This window comes from Apium graveolens, chromosome 1 (assembly GCF_009905375.1).
Source record: "Apium graveolens cultivar Ventura chromosome 1, ASM990537v1, whole genome shotgun sequence".
Classification (NCBI taxonomy): Eukaryota; Viridiplantae; Streptophyta; class Magnoliopsida; order Apiales; family Apiaceae; genus Apium; species Apium graveolens.
Window position 1 is genome coordinate 75,173,614 of NC_133647.1, and position 21,094 is coordinate 75,194,707.

The 21,094-nt window shown below is 35.1% G+C and overlaps 2 protein-coding genes and 1 long non-coding RNA gene across 10 annotated transcripts in view; 1 reads left to right on the forward strand and 2 right to left on the reverse strand.

Moving 5' to 3' along the window:
* Nucleotides 1-797: 797 nt before the first annotated feature.
* LOC141664409 (uncharacterized) lies at nucleotides 798-4,877 on the reverse strand. 8 transcript variants are annotated; one of them, XM_074470354.1, is made up of 7 exons: nucleotides 4,547-4,873; nucleotides 4,269-4,389; nucleotides 3,884-3,954; nucleotides 3,184-3,325; nucleotides 2,354-2,431; nucleotides 1,595-1,664; nucleotides 798-1,185 (listed from the first exon to the last, which is right to left on the reverse strand). In XM_074470354.1, exons 1-7 carry the CDS (start codon nucleotides 4,555-4,557, stop codon nucleotides 1,175-1,177), a joined length of 504 nt encoding a protein of 167 aa, XP_074326455.1. In that variant the 5' UTR covers nucleotides 4,558-4,873; the 3' UTR covers nucleotides 798-1,174. The 8 variants fall into 8 exon arrangements, 7 of the variants coding, with proteins under 7 accessions (XP_074326455.1, XP_074326461.1, XP_074326470.1 ...); XM_074470360.1 differs by having other exon boundaries at nucleotides 3,884-3,951; nucleotides 4,547-4,872; XM_074470369.1 differs by having other exon boundaries at nucleotides 4,269-4,424; nucleotides 4,547-4,870.
* A 7,077-nt stretch (nucleotides 4,878-11,954) lies between these two features.
* LOC141720031 (uncharacterized) lies at nucleotides 11,955-13,394 on the forward strand. Its single transcript, XR_012574215.1, has 3 exons — nucleotides 11,955-11,974; nucleotides 12,550-12,646; nucleotides 13,149-13,394. It is a non-coding gene; the product is annotated as an uncharacterized LOC141720031 (long non-coding RNA).
* A 3,027-nt stretch (nucleotides 13,395-16,421) lies between these two features.
* LOC141664443 (uncharacterized) overlaps nucleotides 16,422-21,094 on the reverse strand; it is a 35,972-nt gene continuing 31,299 nt past the window's right edge. Inside the window, exon 3 of the mRNA XM_074470401.1 lies at nucleotides 16,422-16,505. Within this exon, the coding sequence (XP_074326502.1) occupies nucleotides 16,437-16,505 (69 nt within the window). The 3' untranslated portion in view covers nucleotides 16,422-16,436. The remainder of the gene's footprint in view (nucleotides 16,506-21,094) is intronic.

Genomic DNA, 21,094 nt, shown 5'->3' on the forward strand with positions numbered 1-21,094 from the left:
CCCAAAAAAATTATTGTAATTATAAAACCATAAAAATAGTTTTTGAGACAATTCAAATATTTATGAAAATAAATCTTCAATAAAGTCACTTTTAAAAAAATAAAAATAACACAATACTGCTCAGCATTTAATTATACAAATAATCCTCGAACACTAATAAGCCTCACATAATTAATAATAAAGCAACACACAACTGACAGAACCAATGCACGTATTTTTATTTATTTAATTATTCGATAATTACATTTATAATAATACAAAAATACGAGTCGTTATATCCTTCCCCCTTAAAAAGATTGTGTCCTCAGAATCTCAATTGATTAAACAAGTGAGGATATTTGTCAAGCATATATGTCTCTAACTCCCAAGTAGACTCTTCTACTCGAGGATTTCTCACTACGCCATAGATTGGATTCCGCAACCCCAAGAAACCGTAACTAAAGGCCAAAAAAGCGTTGCTAAAGGCCAAAAAAAGGCTATGGCGACTTTTTTTCGGGGTTGCAATTTTAGGCGTTGCCATAGAGTTTTTTGCAACCCCGGTGACAGCCTATTGCAACCCTTGTTTATCCGTTACAGAAACGTTCTATTGCAACACCAATGGGGTTGCAATAGGTCTTGAAAAGTGTTACCAATAGGGTTTGGGCTATCAGTACAATATTTGTGGGCCCCACAATGGGGCCCACGTGTGGGGTATCGATGCAACCTTTTTGCAACGCTTTTTATTGTTTTTTACAACATTTTACACTGATTATTAGCAACACTATAAAGACATACTGCAACGCTTTTACAAAAAAAAATGCTAGGAATTGTTTGTAAATTAGCATGCCCGTAAATAAGACATTGTCTTAAAACCAACAAAATCCAACAACCATAAAATCAGTTACCCCATCAGAACCTTCATTGTATTCAAAGATAAACAGAAGCTATATATCATACACTAAAACCTATACTAGACTGTGAAAACTCTGTTCTAGTAGAAGAATAGATTGAAGCTTTGTCCTGCTTTATAAAATAAAATCAGAATCGATATTATGGTTAAAATCAGACGGCAGCTGAAACTTCATTTGCTGATATTTCGTTCTTCTTTAATGATTATGGAGGTTTCTGTACAGTAACAACTTTATTTGGTACCATTACTAGAGTCATGCTTCTTTCTCTGAAGCTTTTGCTCTCTTCAACTGCAAGCTGCAAAGTAGGCCGATAAAAAATACAAATAATTCAGTAATGAGAAAAAGGGAAGGTCTTAAATATGATGATAAGTTAATATATAACTTGATAGATTTATAGCTTTGGAAATTGAGAATTCATATTAAAACACTATCTGTGGAAAGAAAGTCACGAGTTGCTTCCCCTAAAAGCTGCTCTGCTTAGAATAATTATTAATGAAATGATTTTTGTTTCAGGTGTAGTGGTGAACAAAGAAAGCATACTACCCATATTCTTTGGCTTTGTGCAAAAATCAAGAGAAACGTGAAAGAGAAGTGGCTTTTGTAACTGATTTGGTGTTTTAATACTTTTGTTTACAAAAAATGATATTAATGATTAAAATAAGCATAATTCAGGGACAGAATCAACTGATCGAAAATGCTCTCACCTTGAAGAGCCTCCTTTACAAAGTGAAGTGATTCCCTCGCTGTCCCTCGCCTCATATATGCCTTCACATTCTACAAAGAGATCAAACAGGATGTCTGCGTCAACAACTAGTTATGAAATTTTGTATACCTAACCTATGGCTGATTACTAAAAAAGAATTGTAAGTTGATTTCATACTCCTTTTAAGTGCAATTCTCATAGTTAGGACAAGATATAAGTTGTTCAGTCCCAAAAGATTAGCTAGGATTAGATATTAGTTGTGTAGTCCCAACAAATTAGCCAGGAGATGACATTAGAAATTTATGTCCTAAAGGTTAAGAAAATAAACCTATTACAGCTAATTGAGGTTCAGCTAATAACTTGGTTGATTCCAAATTTTTAGCTGGATAGCAGATTGACATGCCTTATTATCACGACTCTTGCAATCTCATGTGTATTACTTACCAATTTAAAATAATACGAAGACTTAGCTAGTCACCCAGTCTCACCTTATGATTTAGAATATTAGAAGGCACATTTATATTCAAAAAATAGTTCTGAAAATAATTCATCTTTCTGATTTCAACCAGAATTGCACTTAGTATGTGTAAGCAAGCCTCAACAGCTAGTGTGAAGTCATTAACACTGCTTGTACCCCTAAACATGTAGTCAATGACAAGTACTAATTACTATTGAACAACCGACATGCTATACCGAGATGAGAGCAACGTAAAGATAAGTTAATGAGATGATATTTCTTTACATTAAATGGTTTACATACCAGTGATACGATATAGAAACAGAGGGTACACCTTGTAGAAAGGCTTGGCGAGCACCTACTACTGTCCCAGAGTACCAACTATCAGTCGAAGAAACTATATAACTTGAGTGTGAGAGCATAGACAACTCCTAAATGCCTTATAAACAACACAAACACATTCTTCAGCAACAGTTTTGCATTTAAAAGTCTTCATAAACTGCTAGTTTAAATCCGAGCCTAACCAAACAAAACAAGCCCTATTGGGCAAGAGTATTTCTGATCTGACATGACAAGGTACACCTGCCCTATAAGAAGTCCTGATCTTGCCACCTCGGACAAAGTGTAATAACTGCATCTGCCTTATTTTTAAAATATTTAGGCCTCATCTAAAAAAGGTTAAGCACAAAGTCCCCCTGGACATATTTACCTATAGAGCTCCATTGTTTAACCTTTATTTATTCAGACACTGAACTGGATTGTGGATTCCATCTCACGAGTTGTCTAGGTCTTTTGGTGGTTTCTTTATGACCACAAGGGTGATGAAAACCCGCAGCGAGGACACATCAAAACTTACATAGATACATATGACTGGAAACCCGATAGCTAGTATTAATTGTACATACATATGGCTAGATGACTAGTAATACAAGGAAAAATCCGATGTGAGTAACAAGACTCCTTGTTCACTATAATAGGCCGATATCAGTGACATAACTTCTTCCCCGCAATATAGTAATAATAAGAGTAATTTTTCCGTTAAAAACAGGCACTTGAATATTAAATAACAACTTATAAAATTGTTACAGATGTCGAAGACTATAAGGCTGAAGAAAGAAAAGAACTATACTAACATGCCATGGCCATAGTTGTTGTGCTTGTCCAATATCATGAAGAGAAAGTGCCAAGTTCCCAAGGACTGTCAAATATTGTGCAACAAGTTGAAGATTCCCCAGAGTAACGTGGGTCGTCTGCAAGCCATTAGCTAACCGAAGTCTACACATTAAATAAAAAACTATAATTCAATTACGTCACCGCTAAGTTATTCATACTATACGTGGATTCTATTCCTGTTCTTTTTGTGCTCAAAATCTGACAAAAGTAATTCAAGATAGAAAGGCTGAATTATTTTTAACTGTAGCAAAGGTAAGTTACAGAATCTGACATTGACAACAAAGTCATTCTGTCCCAGTTAATGGTTAACATATTTTACCTTGCTTCTTACAGATTCTGTTGTTTCATCAATAAGAACCCATAAGAAAAAAGGACAGAGGTTTTTTCCCAAACAGTAATTACAGAAACATATTTTAAACATTACAAAACATAATAGATTCATCATATCAAGAACAGGATCACAGTAAGTCACGGGAAATGCTTAATTAAATCAACACATAAGAGACATATTTCGGCTAAATACTGAGCTTCCTATCCTAAAATCAACACAGTAATGAAGACCTATCCAAAAATATGATGAAGTCGAAGGCATAAAAATTACCAAGGCATTATACATACACTACGATAAAATCAGCACATATAACTATATTACAAATGTACCTCAGAGTCACATTTGCCATAACAAAGTCCTGAAGTCCAAATCCTGGACCTCTTTCGGAAAAAGAAAACTGCTAAAGAATAAAGAGTTAGTAGAAGTGCCTAAGACTAATAACATCAATAGCAGATTAGCAGGTAGATTACAATCAACACAATGCTCAAATTAGAAATCAATTTAAGATCAATATCTCAAATAACTTAAAACTAGGAAGGATCATTATCAATTAACACAATGCTCAAATAAGACTTTAATATAAAGATGAATATCTCAAAGAACTTAAACTCAAAAGGATAGTTATCAACATATAACTTGGAGGGGGAGCCTCATGGTCCAAATTAACTTTGGAACTGTTATAGCAGACAAAGAACCTACAAACGCGGCACTCACCATCTCTAAACGCTGCACTCGCAAGCTCCGGAAAAGTCGCTTCCGGCAACCTAAATCTCCAAACATCAAGCTCCATCTCATCAACCGATAGCTCATCAACACAACCACCTCGTACAACGATCTTAATAATTCAAAAGTGTTGTCGGTTGTAATAACCTGAACAATTGAAAAGAAATCAACCGATTAAAATTAAACAATTATTTGTGACTTACAGGTCGATAATGATCAGAAGGTAAACGATAAATTGATGATTAAAAATAAATTTGAAAAGAACTTACAAATTGCACATGAACAGAGCTAAAATTTGAGACAATAATACCTAATCAAATTTGATTCCAACTAATTGCAATTAACAGAAATTAGGGTTTCGCCTAATTGAAAATTGACCATCTCTATTCAATCTAAGGTTTTAGTGTGAAGAAAAAAGCTAGGGCTTATGTATATGTATAGGGCTTTTGGATCTTTATGTGGGTCTTTGAGGGTGGGTTTTGAGAGAGCCGGGAGAGACAAAAAGAGGGGTGAGAGAGTACTGAAAAAAGAGGGAGAAAGTCGGGGGAATGAAAAATTAAAGGGGGCAAGTGTTTCAAAGTAGGGGGAAAATACGGGAGCCTGTTGTTTTATTTTTAAAAAAAAGTAATTGAGACATTGGTTTTAAGAACAACCGATGTGTATAAACTAATTTAACATCGATTCTAGTAAAATTGATGTAAAATATTTCATTAACATCGATCCGCAACTTAATTTTCAACCCTGCCCCCATCTCAAATCTCGGCCCAAATTTTATTCAAAATAAACACGCGACACAACTTTTTTTTCAAATTTAAATTATTAAATTCTTTTTTCTTTTAATAAATATATTTTTTAACAATTAATTATAAAAAACTAAATAAATTTAATAATATATATTATAAATCACTCCACCAGTGATTTTTAAGTTATAAAACTTTCAACTGATAAATATATTATAAATCATTTCACTAATATTATTAACTTTAATAAATAAATAAAATATATATTTCAATTATTAACTCATTTCTATGTAAATAATTATGTAAATAAAATATGTTATTTAATTTGGTAACACATTTTGACTATACCGCAACATCAAAAAATAGGGGTTGTGATAGACATGGGTTTAGAAGGCTATTATTACACTTTTGTTTGCAACCCCAGTGTGAACGGTTGCAGAATCCAATCTATGGCGTAGTATCTCCAAAGTACTTTAACTATAGGAATAAACTTATTCCTAAGGACTCGCTTTTTACGATCTATGATATGGATTGGTCTGTCAACGTAGGATAAATCTGGCTTAAGCTCAATTGGCTCATACTTAATGACTTGGTTTAAATCAGGGATATATCTCTTCAGCATAGATACGTGAAACACGTCATGGATACGTTGCAGCTGCGGCGACAGCGCTAACTGATAGGCGACTTTACCTACTTTTCTCAATATCTTAAATAGTATAATATACCTAGGACTCAGTTTACCCTTTTTTGTCCAAATCTAACCAAATCATTTCCAAGGTGAGACTTTCAAGAATACCTACGATCCTAATTCTATCTTCATATCGTTTCTATACAAGTTCGCGTTCTTTCTCTGTCCATCCTGGGGTGCTTCTAATCTTGGCCAAATCAATATCACTACATCTTTAGTTTGCTTTTTCTAACTCGGGACTAACAACTGCTTTTCTCCCAGTTCATCCCAATAAAGGGGGGCTTACACTTACATCCATACAAGGCTTCGTAGGATGGCATCCATATACTGGTATAATAATTATTACTATAGGAAAACTTAATCAACAACAGGTGATCATCCAAATTGCCTTTAAATTCTAAAGCACACATACACTCAATATATCTTATATCGTCTGAATCATCCTTTCGCTTGACCCTCTGTCTGGGGATGATAGGCAATACTTATTTTCAATTTTAGTGCTCAAATAATCCTGGAATTTCACCCAAATACAACTTCACTAACTTATCCAAAGAATAGTTTTCATTGGTCTTTGATATTCTGCCTTTACTGTTTGACAAGTGTTACATTTACTAATCCAATCTGCTATCTCCTTTTCATCCTTGGCCACCAAAAGTTCTTCTTCAAATATTGGTTCATCTTATTGCTTCTAGGATAGATAGAAAACTTGGAATTATGGGATTCTTACAAAATTTCATCCTTTAGCTCAGTCACATTGGGAATCCATATTCTCGATGAAAACTTGATTATACCTTTGCTATTGGATCCTGAATCCTCTCTGCTATCTTCATTTCTGAAATAGAAACCGAATATAAAACTTTTATTCCTCCTGACAGTCAACTTTTATTTACTTTCAATAACTAGGACTGTCTAACTACAGAGGTTACTGACGAATTCATTTCCATGGGATATCAAATGAAATTTCGAAATCAAGGAATCACTTATAAAGGAAGGAAAATTGAAGAATATGTAGATATGACTGAGAGAAACCATATAAGTACATAAGATGGCCAGTCTTAGTATCATACGGTTTATAACACATAATTCGGTGGCATCCACCAGACCCTTTGTCACACAAACAAATGGTCAAATCATATGCATTGTCTGCCCCAATCAACCAATAGAATTAATGAGGTAGGAAAAAATGTTTAAATAGAAAATTAATGGATAAGAAGGAGAAATTTGGATCATGATAAAATCAACACAGCCTCGAGTTCGCTTACTTCGAGTCTTGACCTTCTTGCGGGAAAATAAGCAACTTATTAGGCGATAGACAATCATTCTGGGAAATAAAATGTATCTCAAAAAATGTGTGTAAAGGTTCAAGATATAAACATCAGTATTGATCCATATATTCCACAAGACTTGGCTGTCATAGCAGCTGCCGACTAATATAATACTATCTAAACTCACTGTTATGGATTAAAAACTAAGGTAAATGATTGTTGTATTTATTACTAAGGAACGTGAGCTTCGAGGCTCGATTTGACTTCTCTTGTGTTTCGTGACTCAATCTGCCTTAACAAGATGCCTACGTACCTTGCTGATTGCCAAGGATCAAGTCGAAAATGTAGTTCTTGGTGATACTTGCCCTTGGGGCTATGGCGGCGAGGGCTCACCAAGGACGTAGTGACTTTCATGTCCTCCAAGGACTAAGTCTAAAACGTAGTTCTGATTTGTGGGGTGAGACCCCTTATATAGATGTTGGTGGTCCTTGAATTGGATTTGGTATAGGAGACTTGGTGGTCAAGTCTCTAAATTAGAATGGACTTTGGAGTCCTAGGAAGTAGGAAGCGGATTCCTTATCCCATGAGGTTCCTATGAGACCAATCTACAAGGATTTATATCCCCACCAGGACTCATCTTAATAGCTATTTTTCTCCCTTATTAATTAATTACGAAATTAATTAATATTCAGGGTTTTGGGCCTTCTTTGTTCCATCAGGCCTGATCTGGTCGATCAGGCCTGATCAATGTGTTAACCTTTTTGGTCTGAATATCATACATCTTCTAATTGGGTCTTGTAGCCCAAATCATGTGTAATTAATGCAATATTAACTACGTAATCAGGATTTCTTTTCTTCCCTATCATTTGCCCCTAACTTTTGGGAAACAGTGACTAGGTTTCGCAGAAGTTACGTTCATTTGTTCCCTTGCAGGGTATTGTTTTACATAAAGTGTGGAGCGACCTACACATTTACAATGATTTAATTTAATCCCTTTTATTTAGGAATTAACTTAATTTCCAAGAATTTTTCCCTTAATTCTGGGATTTTTCCTTAATTTTCAGGAATTTTTCCCTTAATTCTGGGATATTTCCTTAATTTTCTGGATTTTCCCCTTAATTATGGGATTTTTCCTTAATTTTCAGGAATTTTTCCCTTAATTCTGGGATTTTTCCTTAATTTTCCGGAATTTTTCCCTTAATTCTCGGATTTTCCTTAATTTTCAGGAATTTTCCCTTAATTCTGGGATTTTTCCTTTAATTATTATTTTTTTCCAGGATTTTTCTTCCCTCTTTTTTCTTCTTTTTTTTTCTTTTTCTTCTCTCTTTTTTTTATACCTGGTTCGACCAGGAATCCTTTCGACTAGGATCCTGGTCGAATTAGGCCTTTAATTGCCCTAGTCGACAGAAATTCGAGCAAGATCCATTCGACCTCACTTCCTGGTAGAATTTCGACCAGGGTTTTATATTATATATATATATATATATATATATTCGAGCAAGAAATTTTCGTTCAGGATTTTGGGTCAGAATTTCTTGCTTTGACCGAATTAGCCATCTTTTTAAGCCCTGATCGAAGCAATTTCGACCTCAAGAATTTCGATCAGGATTTCTTTACAGTTCCTGGTCGAATGGGTCTTAATTCTGGTCAAATTAAGCCTTTTATTCAGCCCTAATCGACAAGATTTCGAACTCAGCTCATTCGATTAGGAACGTAATGTAAGTCCTGATCGAATTGGGTCAGGATATCTACCTTTTATTTCTTTTTTCCTGGGCATTTATCTTGGTATTTATTTTTGGGCCAATCCGGGCCTATTTTTCTGGGCTTATCTGGGTTTTGTATTTGGGCCCTTATTCCCCAATTAGGCCCTTTTTCTGGGCTTACCTCTTATTGGGCTGATCTTTGCCCTAAACCTGGGCTAGTTTTATTGAACCTTGTATTGGGCTTTTACTTTGGGCCCATTGCTTTTAACTGGGCTTCCCTTCCACCCCTCTTTCTTTTTCTATTTTCTCTTAAAAGTTTAAGTTTGGGCCCTGTGCTGGGCTTGTTTTATCTCTAGGCCCAATAGGATTTGGGATGGGCCTCCTTTTCATCCTAAAATCAAGTTTTTTCTGGGGTTTTTGTTAGGGCGAAAACACGCGCTAATATTCACGCAAGTATACGCGTTCACAAGTAGTATAAGATATAAATCATATTCATTCCCACAGAGACTGGTTTAGGTTAAGTTTAATTTATGCACTGTTGCTTGCTAGCTGCTGCAATGTACTGTTATTTTATGTATGATGTTTGCTTTCAATTATGTGGAAGACACTTACTATCCTGTTCCTATATTGGGTTTCTGAACCCCATTTGGGTAATTTGTTTTGTAAAATGTACTTTCTTTATCGCTGAGTCCCACAAGCTTGCTAGGGTTGGTCAATTTATAGAGTTAATGAGACTTAATGGAACCAAGAAACAAACTGTATGTGTAGAAACAGGATAAATTGTAGAAATTGTAGAAATAGGATAAATGATCGATCGTAATAATTCCACTATGATGCAAGAAGCATATGTTGGACTAAACTTAATTGAAGAAAAAGAAGGACCACACTTCTATTCTCCAAGAAGAAGAGTTGATTTAATCAAGCAAAGATTAAACGAACGAATAAACACTGATGTGGCCGAAGAGTTCACTGAGTGTCATGCCTTCTATTGCTGTGAAGGTAAGATTTAATTAAGATTTAATTATCTTTAATTGATTAAATTCCGGTGTGGCCCCGAATTGGTATCAGACAGTAATCAAGGTAAAACCCATGAAGTACAGTCCTCAAGATCGAGAAGAATTTGGTAAACAAATTCAAGAGCTTCTGGAAATGAAAATCATCATTCCTAGTAAATCACCTCATATGTCTCCAGCATTTTTAGTAGAAAATGAAGCAGAAAGGAGAAGAGGCAAGAAAAGAATGGTAGTCAACTACAAGGCAATCAATGAAGCCACCATAGGAGACAGCCATAATCTACCAAATAAGGATGAATTACTCACCCTTATTAGAGGTAAGAAAATGTTTAGTTCATTAGACTGTAAATCTGGATTTTGGCAGGTATTGCTAGATGAAGAATCACAGCTATTGACAGCATTCACATGTCCCCAAGGGCATTATCAATGGATAGTCGTACCATTTGGACTCAAACAAGCACCATCCATATTTCAAAGGCATATGCAAAACGCATTCAGGACTTTTGAAAAATTCTGTTGTGTTTATGTTGATGATATTCTTATCTTTAGTGATAATGAACAGGATCATATTAGGCACTTAGCAGCAGTATTAAAGAAATGCCAATTACTTGGTATTATCTTATCAAAGAAGAAGGCTCAGCTCTTCAAGACAAAGATTAATTTCTTAGGATTAGAAATTGATCAAGGAACACATTGTCCTCATACGTGCATCCTCGAACATATTCATAAGTTCCCGGATAAACTTGAAGACAACAAACAATTACAGAGGTTTTTAGGTATATTAACTTATGCTTCTGATTATATTCCTAAACTTGCAGCTATACGTGCTCTTTTGCAGGCAACACCTGCAATTTTTCTTGCCTTTTGGGCAAAACTTAGGTTTATCATTAGAAAAACTTTTGACTTAAACTAGATTTGGGTTTGCCCTTTTTGTTGGTGCCTATGAAGGAAGGATAAATAGAAGTTATTAACTTGAAATCCAATTATTAAAAATTTCACTGTAATCAATATCAATATACTAAAAAAATTTCTAAACTTTATTACAAATTCAAATCACAGTATTTCATTTACATTTAAGTACCTTGTATAAGAGTCATGTCCTAGATCTAGGCCCCGCCCTGTTTATTCTACCTCCATCCCTAGTTTTGATGATTGAAAAAAATATGAATAATTTATTTAATTCAAACTTGAACCCAAGTCTCGAAGCTGTTGAATACAATTTGGGTGGGAGATTTAATTTGTTAGTTGATACGCTGTAGTTTGAGGTCAATTAATATGCAAGTAGTATGAGTCACTAGTCAGTACTATGTCCTATAGGAGGAGTCATATTTTAAATTATTAGCTGGAGTCATGTTGTGCACAACCACTTGTCTGTTAGTACTATGGTATTGAGTGTCCTATATATATGGTCTGCAGAAGTTTGTTATGCTCATGAATGAGAAGAATATTTCGTGAGGGGTAACCACATTCCTTGACCACTCTGCCACGGCCCGGGAGTCTCCCACAATTGTGTCCTTGTTGAGAAGGCCCCATTTAACCACATAAGGGTTGGGGTCCTCCTCGACCGACACAGGGTTAGGAGCAAGAAAGGCAGAGACTTGCTCCATAGGCTCAGATCCACCATCTTTCCTCGACCACTTGGGACGAGGAACTGAAACAGCAACAATTTGGGAGGTAGCATCCCAAGGTGAGCAAACTTGATTTGTTCGTGAGCAAACTCGTGTTCGGCTCGTTTATTAACGAGCTGATCTTGAACATTATTTTCCGCTCGGTTGAAAAACTCGGATCGGTTCGGCTCGTTTAAAAAAAACTTAAATTCGGCTCGACTCGGGCAAAACTCGGCCCGACTCTGTTCGTTTGCAGCTCTATCTGGGGCTGTGGACCAATTCCTTATATGTATTATATGGTTTTTAATTTTTTAGTAATAAATTTTTAAATCAGTCACGTTATATTATGAGTTTTTATTATTTAGCATTCTCATCATATTTTCCTAACCATGGTTAGATTAATAATTCAAATTTAAATGTAAATAATTATAATAATTTAATATTTTATAATTATTTTTATAGATAAAAATAAAGAAGAAAAAAAGTATAGACAAATAAGTGGACAAAATTGGGGAAAATTGTACAGGTCAATTTTATTCGTTCATCCCTAACTAAGACAAACTCTCTCTCGATAAATCCCTAAAACCACTGACGGATGCTCCAATTCTGAAGTTTTGAAGAATCAATTGGGTCAATTAAAGAATACGTTGGGTTCTCTCGCTACCTCGTTGCCTCGCCATTGTAAGAATCTTTCTCCCTTCACTCTCCCTCTCTCTGCATCTCTCTCCCTCTCCCTGTATTCATCTCTCTCCCTCTCTCTCCCCCTCTCCCTCTCTGTCTATTGTCAATTATCTCGATTGTTATCTTTTAAGTTGTCGATGATGTATATGTTCAATGACTTATATGTGTGTCTTGTTTTATGATCTCAAAATGCTAATACTCTCGCTCTCTCGTTCACTCTCATCTCAATTAAGTTGCTATATTTAATAAAATTCCATGGAAAAAAAACAATTCTTTGGGTTAATCAAAACGAACCTGGGTACAGTTCGGGTTATTTGTTAATCGAATCGAAACTTCACCGACTATTGAGTTCGAGAGAGTGAGTCACTACTGACTACTGAGAGAATGATACAAGCCCTTCTTCTTCAATTACATACAAAATTCTTAATTAGGTACGATTGTACGACTCTTCAAGCCCTTCTTCAATTTAGGGTTTTTAATTATTGCCTCTTTTCATTAATTTAGGGTTTTTCTCTCACTCTCTCTGTACAAAACCCCCAATTTAGGATTTCTGATTGTTTACTCTCTCAATGTAGGTAGATGGGATGAGGTCGCGACGAAGATGAATCAAGGGCAGCTTCACCACGAGCATCTCTGAAAACAATAAATAATTATTCCAATTGGAAACAAAAGGTAGCTTAGCCGCCTTTATAAGTAATAATTTGATTTTGTAATTTGTATGTATATGTGTATCAATTATTTGATTATCAATTATTTGATTCGAGCGAAGAAAGTTAGGGCTTGAAAATCTTTAGCAGCTAAAATGATGTTTCATGGATTACATGTCTTTGCATGAAAACACATGAGAATATGTCTCCTGCCTAATTTCCATTAAGATCATCATGTTTAGCGTGTAGTTTTTGCGTTATTTAAGATCACGAGAATTGAATTTTTGTGTGTTGGTTGTGATTAGGGTTAGGTTATTTGTGAATTTTGTATGAATGATGAATTTTAGAGTTTATAATACAAGTGTATGTTATTTAATTGATTATTTGATTCATTATTATTGTTCGTATAGTGAATCTTGTGTGAACGGTAAATTATGTGTGAGATTTTGTGTTGATTGTGATTGATTTGATTATCTATCCTTGGTTTATTACTTCTCATTCTACTCGATTCTGGTTGTGGGTTGTAGCTGTGGGAAGCCTGCCGTAGAAGGATCCATGATGATCGCACCCGCCTGCTTTGGAGGATGAGAAGCCTACCCAACAACAACAACATCAATATCAATTATTCTTCTTCTTTTTCTTCTCTTACTCATCAGGCATCCCCCCTCTAACTTATTCATCCTTTTCAAGATTATAATTTTATTATTTTGATCAGGTTATTGTTCATAAAATTTATCTATCCCCTCTAATGTATTAACCGAAGCTTGATTACCAGGAGTAAGAGAAGACCTAACCCAATTTTTATATCATGTCGAATTCTTCAGAAAAAATTGGGTCTTCCTTATTTTAAAGGCACCACCTTAGATGATTTATATAAAAAATTATTTATATCCTTTTTCACGCATCACTCTTTTCTCTTGCCTCCAATTATTATTTCAATATATTATTAATTTAATAATAAGACACAAATATATGACATGTTGTAAGAATTGATAAACAAAAATATTATCTTAAATTATTAGAACATTATTTTTCATTATATTTAAAAGGAACTATTGAATTGCATTATGTCCCTACAGAAAAATAATTAGCAGATATCTTTACAAAACCTATGATGGAATCTACCTTCACTAGGCTTGTTAGTGAAATTGGTATGTTAAATTCATCATAATTTTTACATGAAAATATTTATCTGTTAAATTGTTTCAGTAATATTATTTTTAGTTGTTCAAATAATCCAATATTATGTTCAGAGGCTGACATGATTGGTGACCGGTGAGTCATAACAGAGAGTGACAAGCTATTATTAGTTTTTATCATACGCACGAGCATTTCTTTTATATATATATATAGATAGATTTATTATGTTCTTTCCGTATAATCTAAGATTTTGAAATAAAAATGTTATGCATATGACTTTTTCTATGACCAAAAGACTATGAAGGAACCCGTATCCAAGTCAAATGAAGTTATATCATATTGGATTTCAATTTTCTTATCGATTAGAGTTGGTTCCCGCTATCATTCTTAAAGTAGTAGATCCATCGAGCTTTACAAATGTTAACTTTTATTAATTTGTTTATATGTGAGCGTTACATTTAGCATGGATATTTAAAGGTAATTTGCATTTGATTATTGACACATATGTTACATGTGTCCGGAAAATATCCGCACATTCCAGATAGAGGTGATGGATCAATGCTTGCAACGACAAGCAGTAAAGTCATTCTAATTAAACAACCAATATAAATTTTCTATATGTGATCATATGTCCAAGTCTTCGCAGCTCTTTGCCTGCGATCTTAGAAATCAAGAATTTCATATCACTGTACTCTTTTGTACTTTGCAAGCATTAGAAGAACTGGAAAACATGGATAATCAAACCATTTACATTAAAACAAAAAAACAAAAACCGCAACCGCATCAAAAACCGCAACCGCCGGTTCCGTTTCATTTTTTTCGATTCGGTTTTGACATTATATGTGAATAATATAATTAACTGTAAGTTCTTATCTTTCTTAATTTTCATGTTAGTTTTTCTGATTTTTTGGTGTTTGACCGCTTAATTATGGTTAAAAAAATTGAAATTTAAATTATATAAGGAATTATATTAGATTGATCTAAAATTTAGAAATTGCCAACATAGAATAATTGATGGATTTAACTATGGTTAAAAAAATTTGGAAGTTAAATTATATTAGGATTTATGTTAGATTTAATTTCATTGGTCTAAAATTTGGAAACGTATCAGTTGAACTATCATTTCTGTTGACTACTCTTAGAATTATAGACAAAGAAATGTATTATATTCATAACAGAAAATGAAGATAGAAAGAAATGTATTCCAGAAGTTATGAAATGATTTGTTACAGTACTATTTATAAGACTAAAGCATGATTAATTGAAGCCTTGTGTTGAATATGTGCTCCAGCCTTGACCATAGCAGTATAAAGGGCATTCACCCACACTAGAATCAGATATTATTAATTTTTTAATTTTCGATCCTTAACATATGATGCATATTACTTCTTTTGGCTCATCCAATTATTTACATTTTTTAATGTTCAACACGCATTTAAGGTGTAAATAAATCATACTTCTTCCTTTCCTTTTTATTTAGCATTTTAAAGTTTTAGAAAAAATTTCACAAATCAAGAAGGATTATTATTATTATTATTATTATTATTATTATTATTATTTTGTCACAAGGGAGTATATCCATTGATTGATAAATAACCGAGTATACAAATCCGGAGGAACCATTATTCCTAGGTCCGGAACAAAGAGTTTCTTTCGTTAAAAACTTATTATAATATATTATTTATATTATAGAGTGCTCTTAGTCATGTCCAATCTTGTACTTGATTTTTCTACTTACATGTAAACAAATTATATTTTATTTCTTCAATGCACGAATGATTTTATCTTCCATTCTCCTTTCCCAGACCATCTTCTTTGCTCACCTTTTTCCAATGTTCACATCACATCTCCCCCTGTCTCAACATTTGCGATAGATAATCGCCTAGAAACACATTCATTATTGTCTTCCGGGAATTTATATAGTCCTACGACTAAGATTTTGGTATTCTCACCTCCCACCGATGCCTCATTAAGGGGAAATGCCCCTCAGAATATCTCTTATTTAGACTTATGAAAGTGACATTGTTAGCTCGAAGGTCTTATGATAGTGACATTGTTAGTTCGAAAGTGCTTTTAATAGTTATGAAGAGAGAATACAAATCACATACCTCCACTATCCACATTGCGCCAATTGCGCTTGACTTCTTTAAGAATGCAGACTGCAGCTTTGCCAGGACAGCAGCTCCCCAAGCAAAGCCGTTTACAACATCAGGAGTTAAATCCTTCAGAAATAGTAGATAGCCGACGAAAATGTCAGTCTTGTGATTCTCAGGGAACAGAAGTGTCCCAATTAAGAAGAGTAGGTAGGCCCTTGCATAATTAGGAGTCCATGTGTTTCGGCTTTTTTCGTCTTGCATGTGAGCCTCGTCCACTGTCTCTAACCTCCTAAGCAACCAAGACTTCTGAACATAGTAGAAGGCCGCCTCTCTTCTCGGGTCATCATCGCCTAAAAAGTTCCACCAGGATATTTTGTGCATTAAAGTTTTTGCATATAAGTGGCAGCCCATCAACCGGAAGACCCGTGATATTGAATATGTCTTCCAAGCCCAGATACAGATGTGTTCCATTGAAATTGAACACCCCACATTCCAATTTTTTGATTGCAGCATCTATAAACCTATTTTCATTATGAAAATAAGTCATGTCTCTGAAGGAACTGAAGCACGTTTGATTTACTAGCTCAGCAACTCTTGCATCCAAATTCCAGGATTTGAATTGCTTGATTGCGCAAGAATTGCGTTCACCTGCATTGTCATTGTATTCGATTCAGTTTTTAATCTTCTACAGAAATAAGAAAACTCTTATTTTCAGAATACAAAAGAGAATATTAACTTCTGCTCTCAGTTTCCGAATACGACAAACCAATAGCCAACAAAACTAAAAGTTCCAAAGTTGAGAAGATAAACAACAAAAGAAATCTCTAATTTTACGGGGACGTACTAACAATTTCGGCTACCAATTCCCCCTGAACCAACAAACTTAATTAAAAAACTCGAGTACCTAAAAACACGATAACACCATCACGGAGACACACCAAAATACATCTTCTACAAAATATTCATATTATCAACAACCATTAACTGTTAGGTCACACACACACTGTAGAGGGGGTGAATATAGTGTATAGTACACTCAAATCGAACTTTAAGATCTTAAGTAATAGAAAACAAACTTTATTGAAACAATAAACTCTGTTACAGTATGGAACTGTTACCTCTCAGTGATGAACAAATATCACGAGAGCTGCTAGGGTTACAATGAATAATCTTTTCTAATAATGATAACACTTATAGTGTAAACCCTATGTCTGTGTTTATATACTACATAGTTACAAGATAATCGCTAATTGATATGGAATATAATTCCGCTTCCTAAAATATATCAATCAGATATCTTTTCTTCCAAGTATTCCATTCTTCACGGAATTCCTTCTTCATGCATATCTCTTCTTATGTTTATCTCGATCTTCTTTCCTTTAATCAGCTACTGTCCTTATCTGATTGTCCTTCAGCACTTAAGTTCTGATATCTATCTTCTGATGATTATCTCCTGATAATATAAGTACTGATATCCTTAAGTCCTGACTTCCAGTATAAGTACTGATCAACAATTAAGTACTGATTTATCCTGTTCACGTAAGATCTGAAAGCTAAACATAAAACATATTAGCCATGACATTATCAAATATATCTAACAATCTCCCCCAACTTGTAAATTAACAAAATATACAAGTTTAACAGATATTTGATGATGTCAAAAACATTAAGTACAAATGCATGAGAAATAGACTAGATAACTACAACTTACAGTCCTTAAAGTTTTTACCAATTTCAACTTCTGATAACAACTTCAATCTGTATAAATATCAGAATTTAAGCAGTTGTAGATCTTCGACTTGGTTTCTTCATTTTCTGATCTCTCTGATGTCAGGAGTTATTCTGAGATAGTTCTTCAACAAACATTTCTCAGCATATCTTAGTTCATCAATCATTCTCCTTTGAACACCTTTAAGCTCTGCAGTATCTTCACCAGTTTGAAAGATTGCAGCTCTGAGATCATTAATCTTTGCTATTCTCAACTCCTGATCTAGTCTTATGACATAAGCTTTGTCAGACTCAAGATTGAATTCAAGTCCCTTAATACCAAGATACGTTCTGATCTGTGCAGTATTAGGCTTCATATCAACAATATCACCATTGTGATCTCTGTACTTTGGAACATATCTGCTGTCAGACTTAACAGAATAAAGCCTTTTCTGTCTCTGAATCTCTTCTTTTAAGTAGTTTGCAGCAGTCTCTGTTATTTTGTCATCCACTTAAAGTAAGAAAAGTACATGCTCCAATTCTTCAAAATACTTCAAAGGAATGGCATTTTGTCTTATACGATAAACCCTACCATCTGTCATGAAATACAACATAATGTATTCTTTCAAGTAGGTATGGTAAACCATCTGTACAGATTCCAGTTGATTCAATCTCTCAGGAGTTGCTCCAATACCTGGTTCACTCAAGGAAGTTGGACCATTGGTAGTGTTGTGTACTCTTCTTTCATCAGCACTTCCCAATCCAGTTTTATCTCTAGCTTCCTTTCCAGTAACTACTCTTGCTTCAAAACCACTTGCAGTAGTCTTCAAAGATTGAGTCTATTTTGCTTTAGTGAATCCTGGTAGGAGTGTCTTTGATCTATTTTCTGATATTAAGTTAACTTGAGCTCTGTCAGAGGTTACTAGCTTCTTCTGAATATCAGAACTTACAATTTCTTGACTCTGAACAACTTGAGTTATGTTAAAGGTTGTTTTAAGAATATTTCTTGAAGTCAGAGCAAGACCATCTTTTCCATCAGTAATTTCTTCTTCCTCAGGAGGTACATAAGCCTTGATAGGTTCACCAACCTTTTCTTTACCCTTGGATCTTGGATCTATCTGTGGTTGTGATCTAGCCAAAGTTGCTTCAGTATGTGTCCTTTTTTAAATCACAATGCCTTTAAGTTTTGGAAGTAACTTTTTACCAGAAGCTTTAGATTTAGATGTGACTTTCTCTGATTTAAGTCTGGCTTCTTCTTCCTTTAAAATTTCCAAGTCCATCCCTGGATTTTCTTGAAGAAATAACTGTCTTGACATTTCCTCATCAAGATCTAGAAGTTCATCAGAACTTATCCTTTTACCAGCAGCAGAACTTATTCTTTTCCCAGTAGCAGAACTTGTTCTGTGACTAGCTTATCTTGATGTAAACCTTCTACCTTGACTATGACCACTACCCATTCCAGAGTTTCCTTGGTCATCTTTTCCATCATCCTTTCCTTGCAGTGTCTTGTTGGTTTTGCATTTGGACTTAATTACCTTCTCCCCCTTTTTGGCATCAACAGGTAATAAAAGAGAGATAAGTAGTTCCACTGAGGTCTGGATTTCAGTAAGTTGCGATTGCTGAGAAGCTTGATTTGTCAGAATTTGATCAATCTGAGCTTGTTGTTTCTCTTGAGTTTTCTCAATATAAGCAATCCTGTCAATGGTAGTTGAAAGAACTTTTTCTTATCAATTTTCCAAACTTGTTCCTGTTTGATAAAGTTCTCCTGAATCTTGTGTAGCTCTGCATGAGTATTGGAATGAAGACCTTGTAGATGTTTAGTACTCAATGCAGTGACTCTAAGCTGGGTTTTAAAATCATCAGAATTTAACATTTCATCAGCTTTAGTCAAGTGCTCAGCAAGATGTAAAGCATTTGGAACACATGAAACTGAGTTCCATTCCTTAGTCCACTCCTGACCTGCAGGAGTTTCACTCCAAGGCACTGGTGCATCCCTGATAACAAACTCCTTTACCAGTTCAGACTTAGGAAGAGTCGGTGGAGGAGTATGTCCTGAAGGACCTGCTTCATCAGCATCTACAGTTGTAGCGGCTTCACCAGTATCTCCAACATTTGCAGCATCAGAACTTAAAGAATCAGTATCTTCTGATAAGACAACAGTGTGAGTAGTAATGGAGGCTTCAGCATCCTCTAATTGCTGATCTGATACTAAGTTCTGATCAACGGCCATATCCTGATACTCACCTAAAATCTGATCATCAGCATCTTGACGCAGAGAAGGTGTTGTTGATAACTCTGGAGTTTGAACAGCATCAGAAACAGGTATTGTGGAAGGATTATTTGTTGTTGGAGCTTCTAAGAAAAGTATTACAGGCACAACCAGGTTCTGAATATCAATTTCAGCACTTGTGCCTAGATCAACAAGACACACGGATGGTGAGTTAGCCTTGTCAGATACAGCTTCCTGAGATGGAGTTGATGGAGAAGAAGTGACTGGAGCAAATTCCTTGTCTTGTGAGATCAGAGATTCCTGATCCCCTTCCTTAGCTGCTTCCTCCTCATCATCTGAAACTGGCCTTTGTTCCCTCTGTTTCTTGTACTTCCTTGTTGATTTGGATTCCTTGGGAGTTTCAGGAACTATCATACGTCTAAGCCTCTTGAGAAGCCTAGAACCCCCAATTTCAGAATCCTTCTGAGAAGTTGCTTTCTCAGCTTCAACCACCACAGGTTCCGAAGAAGGAATCTGTTCCTCAGAATCTGATTCATCTCTCAAAGTAATTCTCCTCCTCTTTTGAGGTGTTTGAGGAACAGTCTTTGTTCTCTTTGGCTTAGAGGATGTAGGCTTCACAGTAGGTGCTGAAGAAGAAGGTTGAGCAGTCTGTGAAGTGGAGAGATAGGATTTGAGATAAGTTCTGAGGGTAGGTTGAGTAGAATGAGAGGTAGGTACTGAGGTTGATGGATTTTGGATGGTGGGAGGTGGTTAGACATCAGAGTAAACAGATCTATAAGTATCAGGAGCAGCATTTACCAGGATCTGTTTTACAGACTTAGGAATCTGTAATGGTCTAACCACTTTCTTCTTAGTATCAGCATTTACCAGGTCATTAAAGTATCGTTTTGCAACCTTAAAATGTGGGGTTTGAGTGCTGACTAAATGAGGTTCATCAGTACAGTAAGTGTAAATAAGTTGACAGAATCTAGCAAAATAAACAACATCTCGATCCTCTGTCATCCTATCCCCAATAAAACCAATTATTCCAGTTGCAAAATCAAAATGTGTTTGATGGATAATAGCATACCCTATGTGCTGACTCAGAATTGGGATAGCATCAAAATTTGAACATTTGTTCCCAAAAGCTTTGGTGATGCAATCAAAGAAGAAACTCCATTCTCTTCTGATATTAGCCCGTTTCAACTGTCCAAGTTTCGTCAGACTCTTTTCATATCCCAATTCAGCCATTAACTCCCGAAGGGCTGAGTCCTCTGGAACTGAGAAAATACAATCCTCTGGAAGATGTAAAGCCCTGCGT

Excerpts from the sequence above, each read along its gene's own strand:
- LOC141664409 (XM_074470354.1), bottom strand. Across the intron at positions 3,955-4,268 it reads GAGTGCAGCGTTTAGAGATG|CAGTTTTCTTTTTCCGAAAG; the intron begins GTGAGTGCCGCG and ends TTTATTCTTTAG. Across the intron at positions 1,665-2,353 it reads GTTTCTATATCGTATCACTG|AATGTGAAGGCATATATGAG; the intron begins GTATGTAAACCA and ends ATCTCTTTGTAG.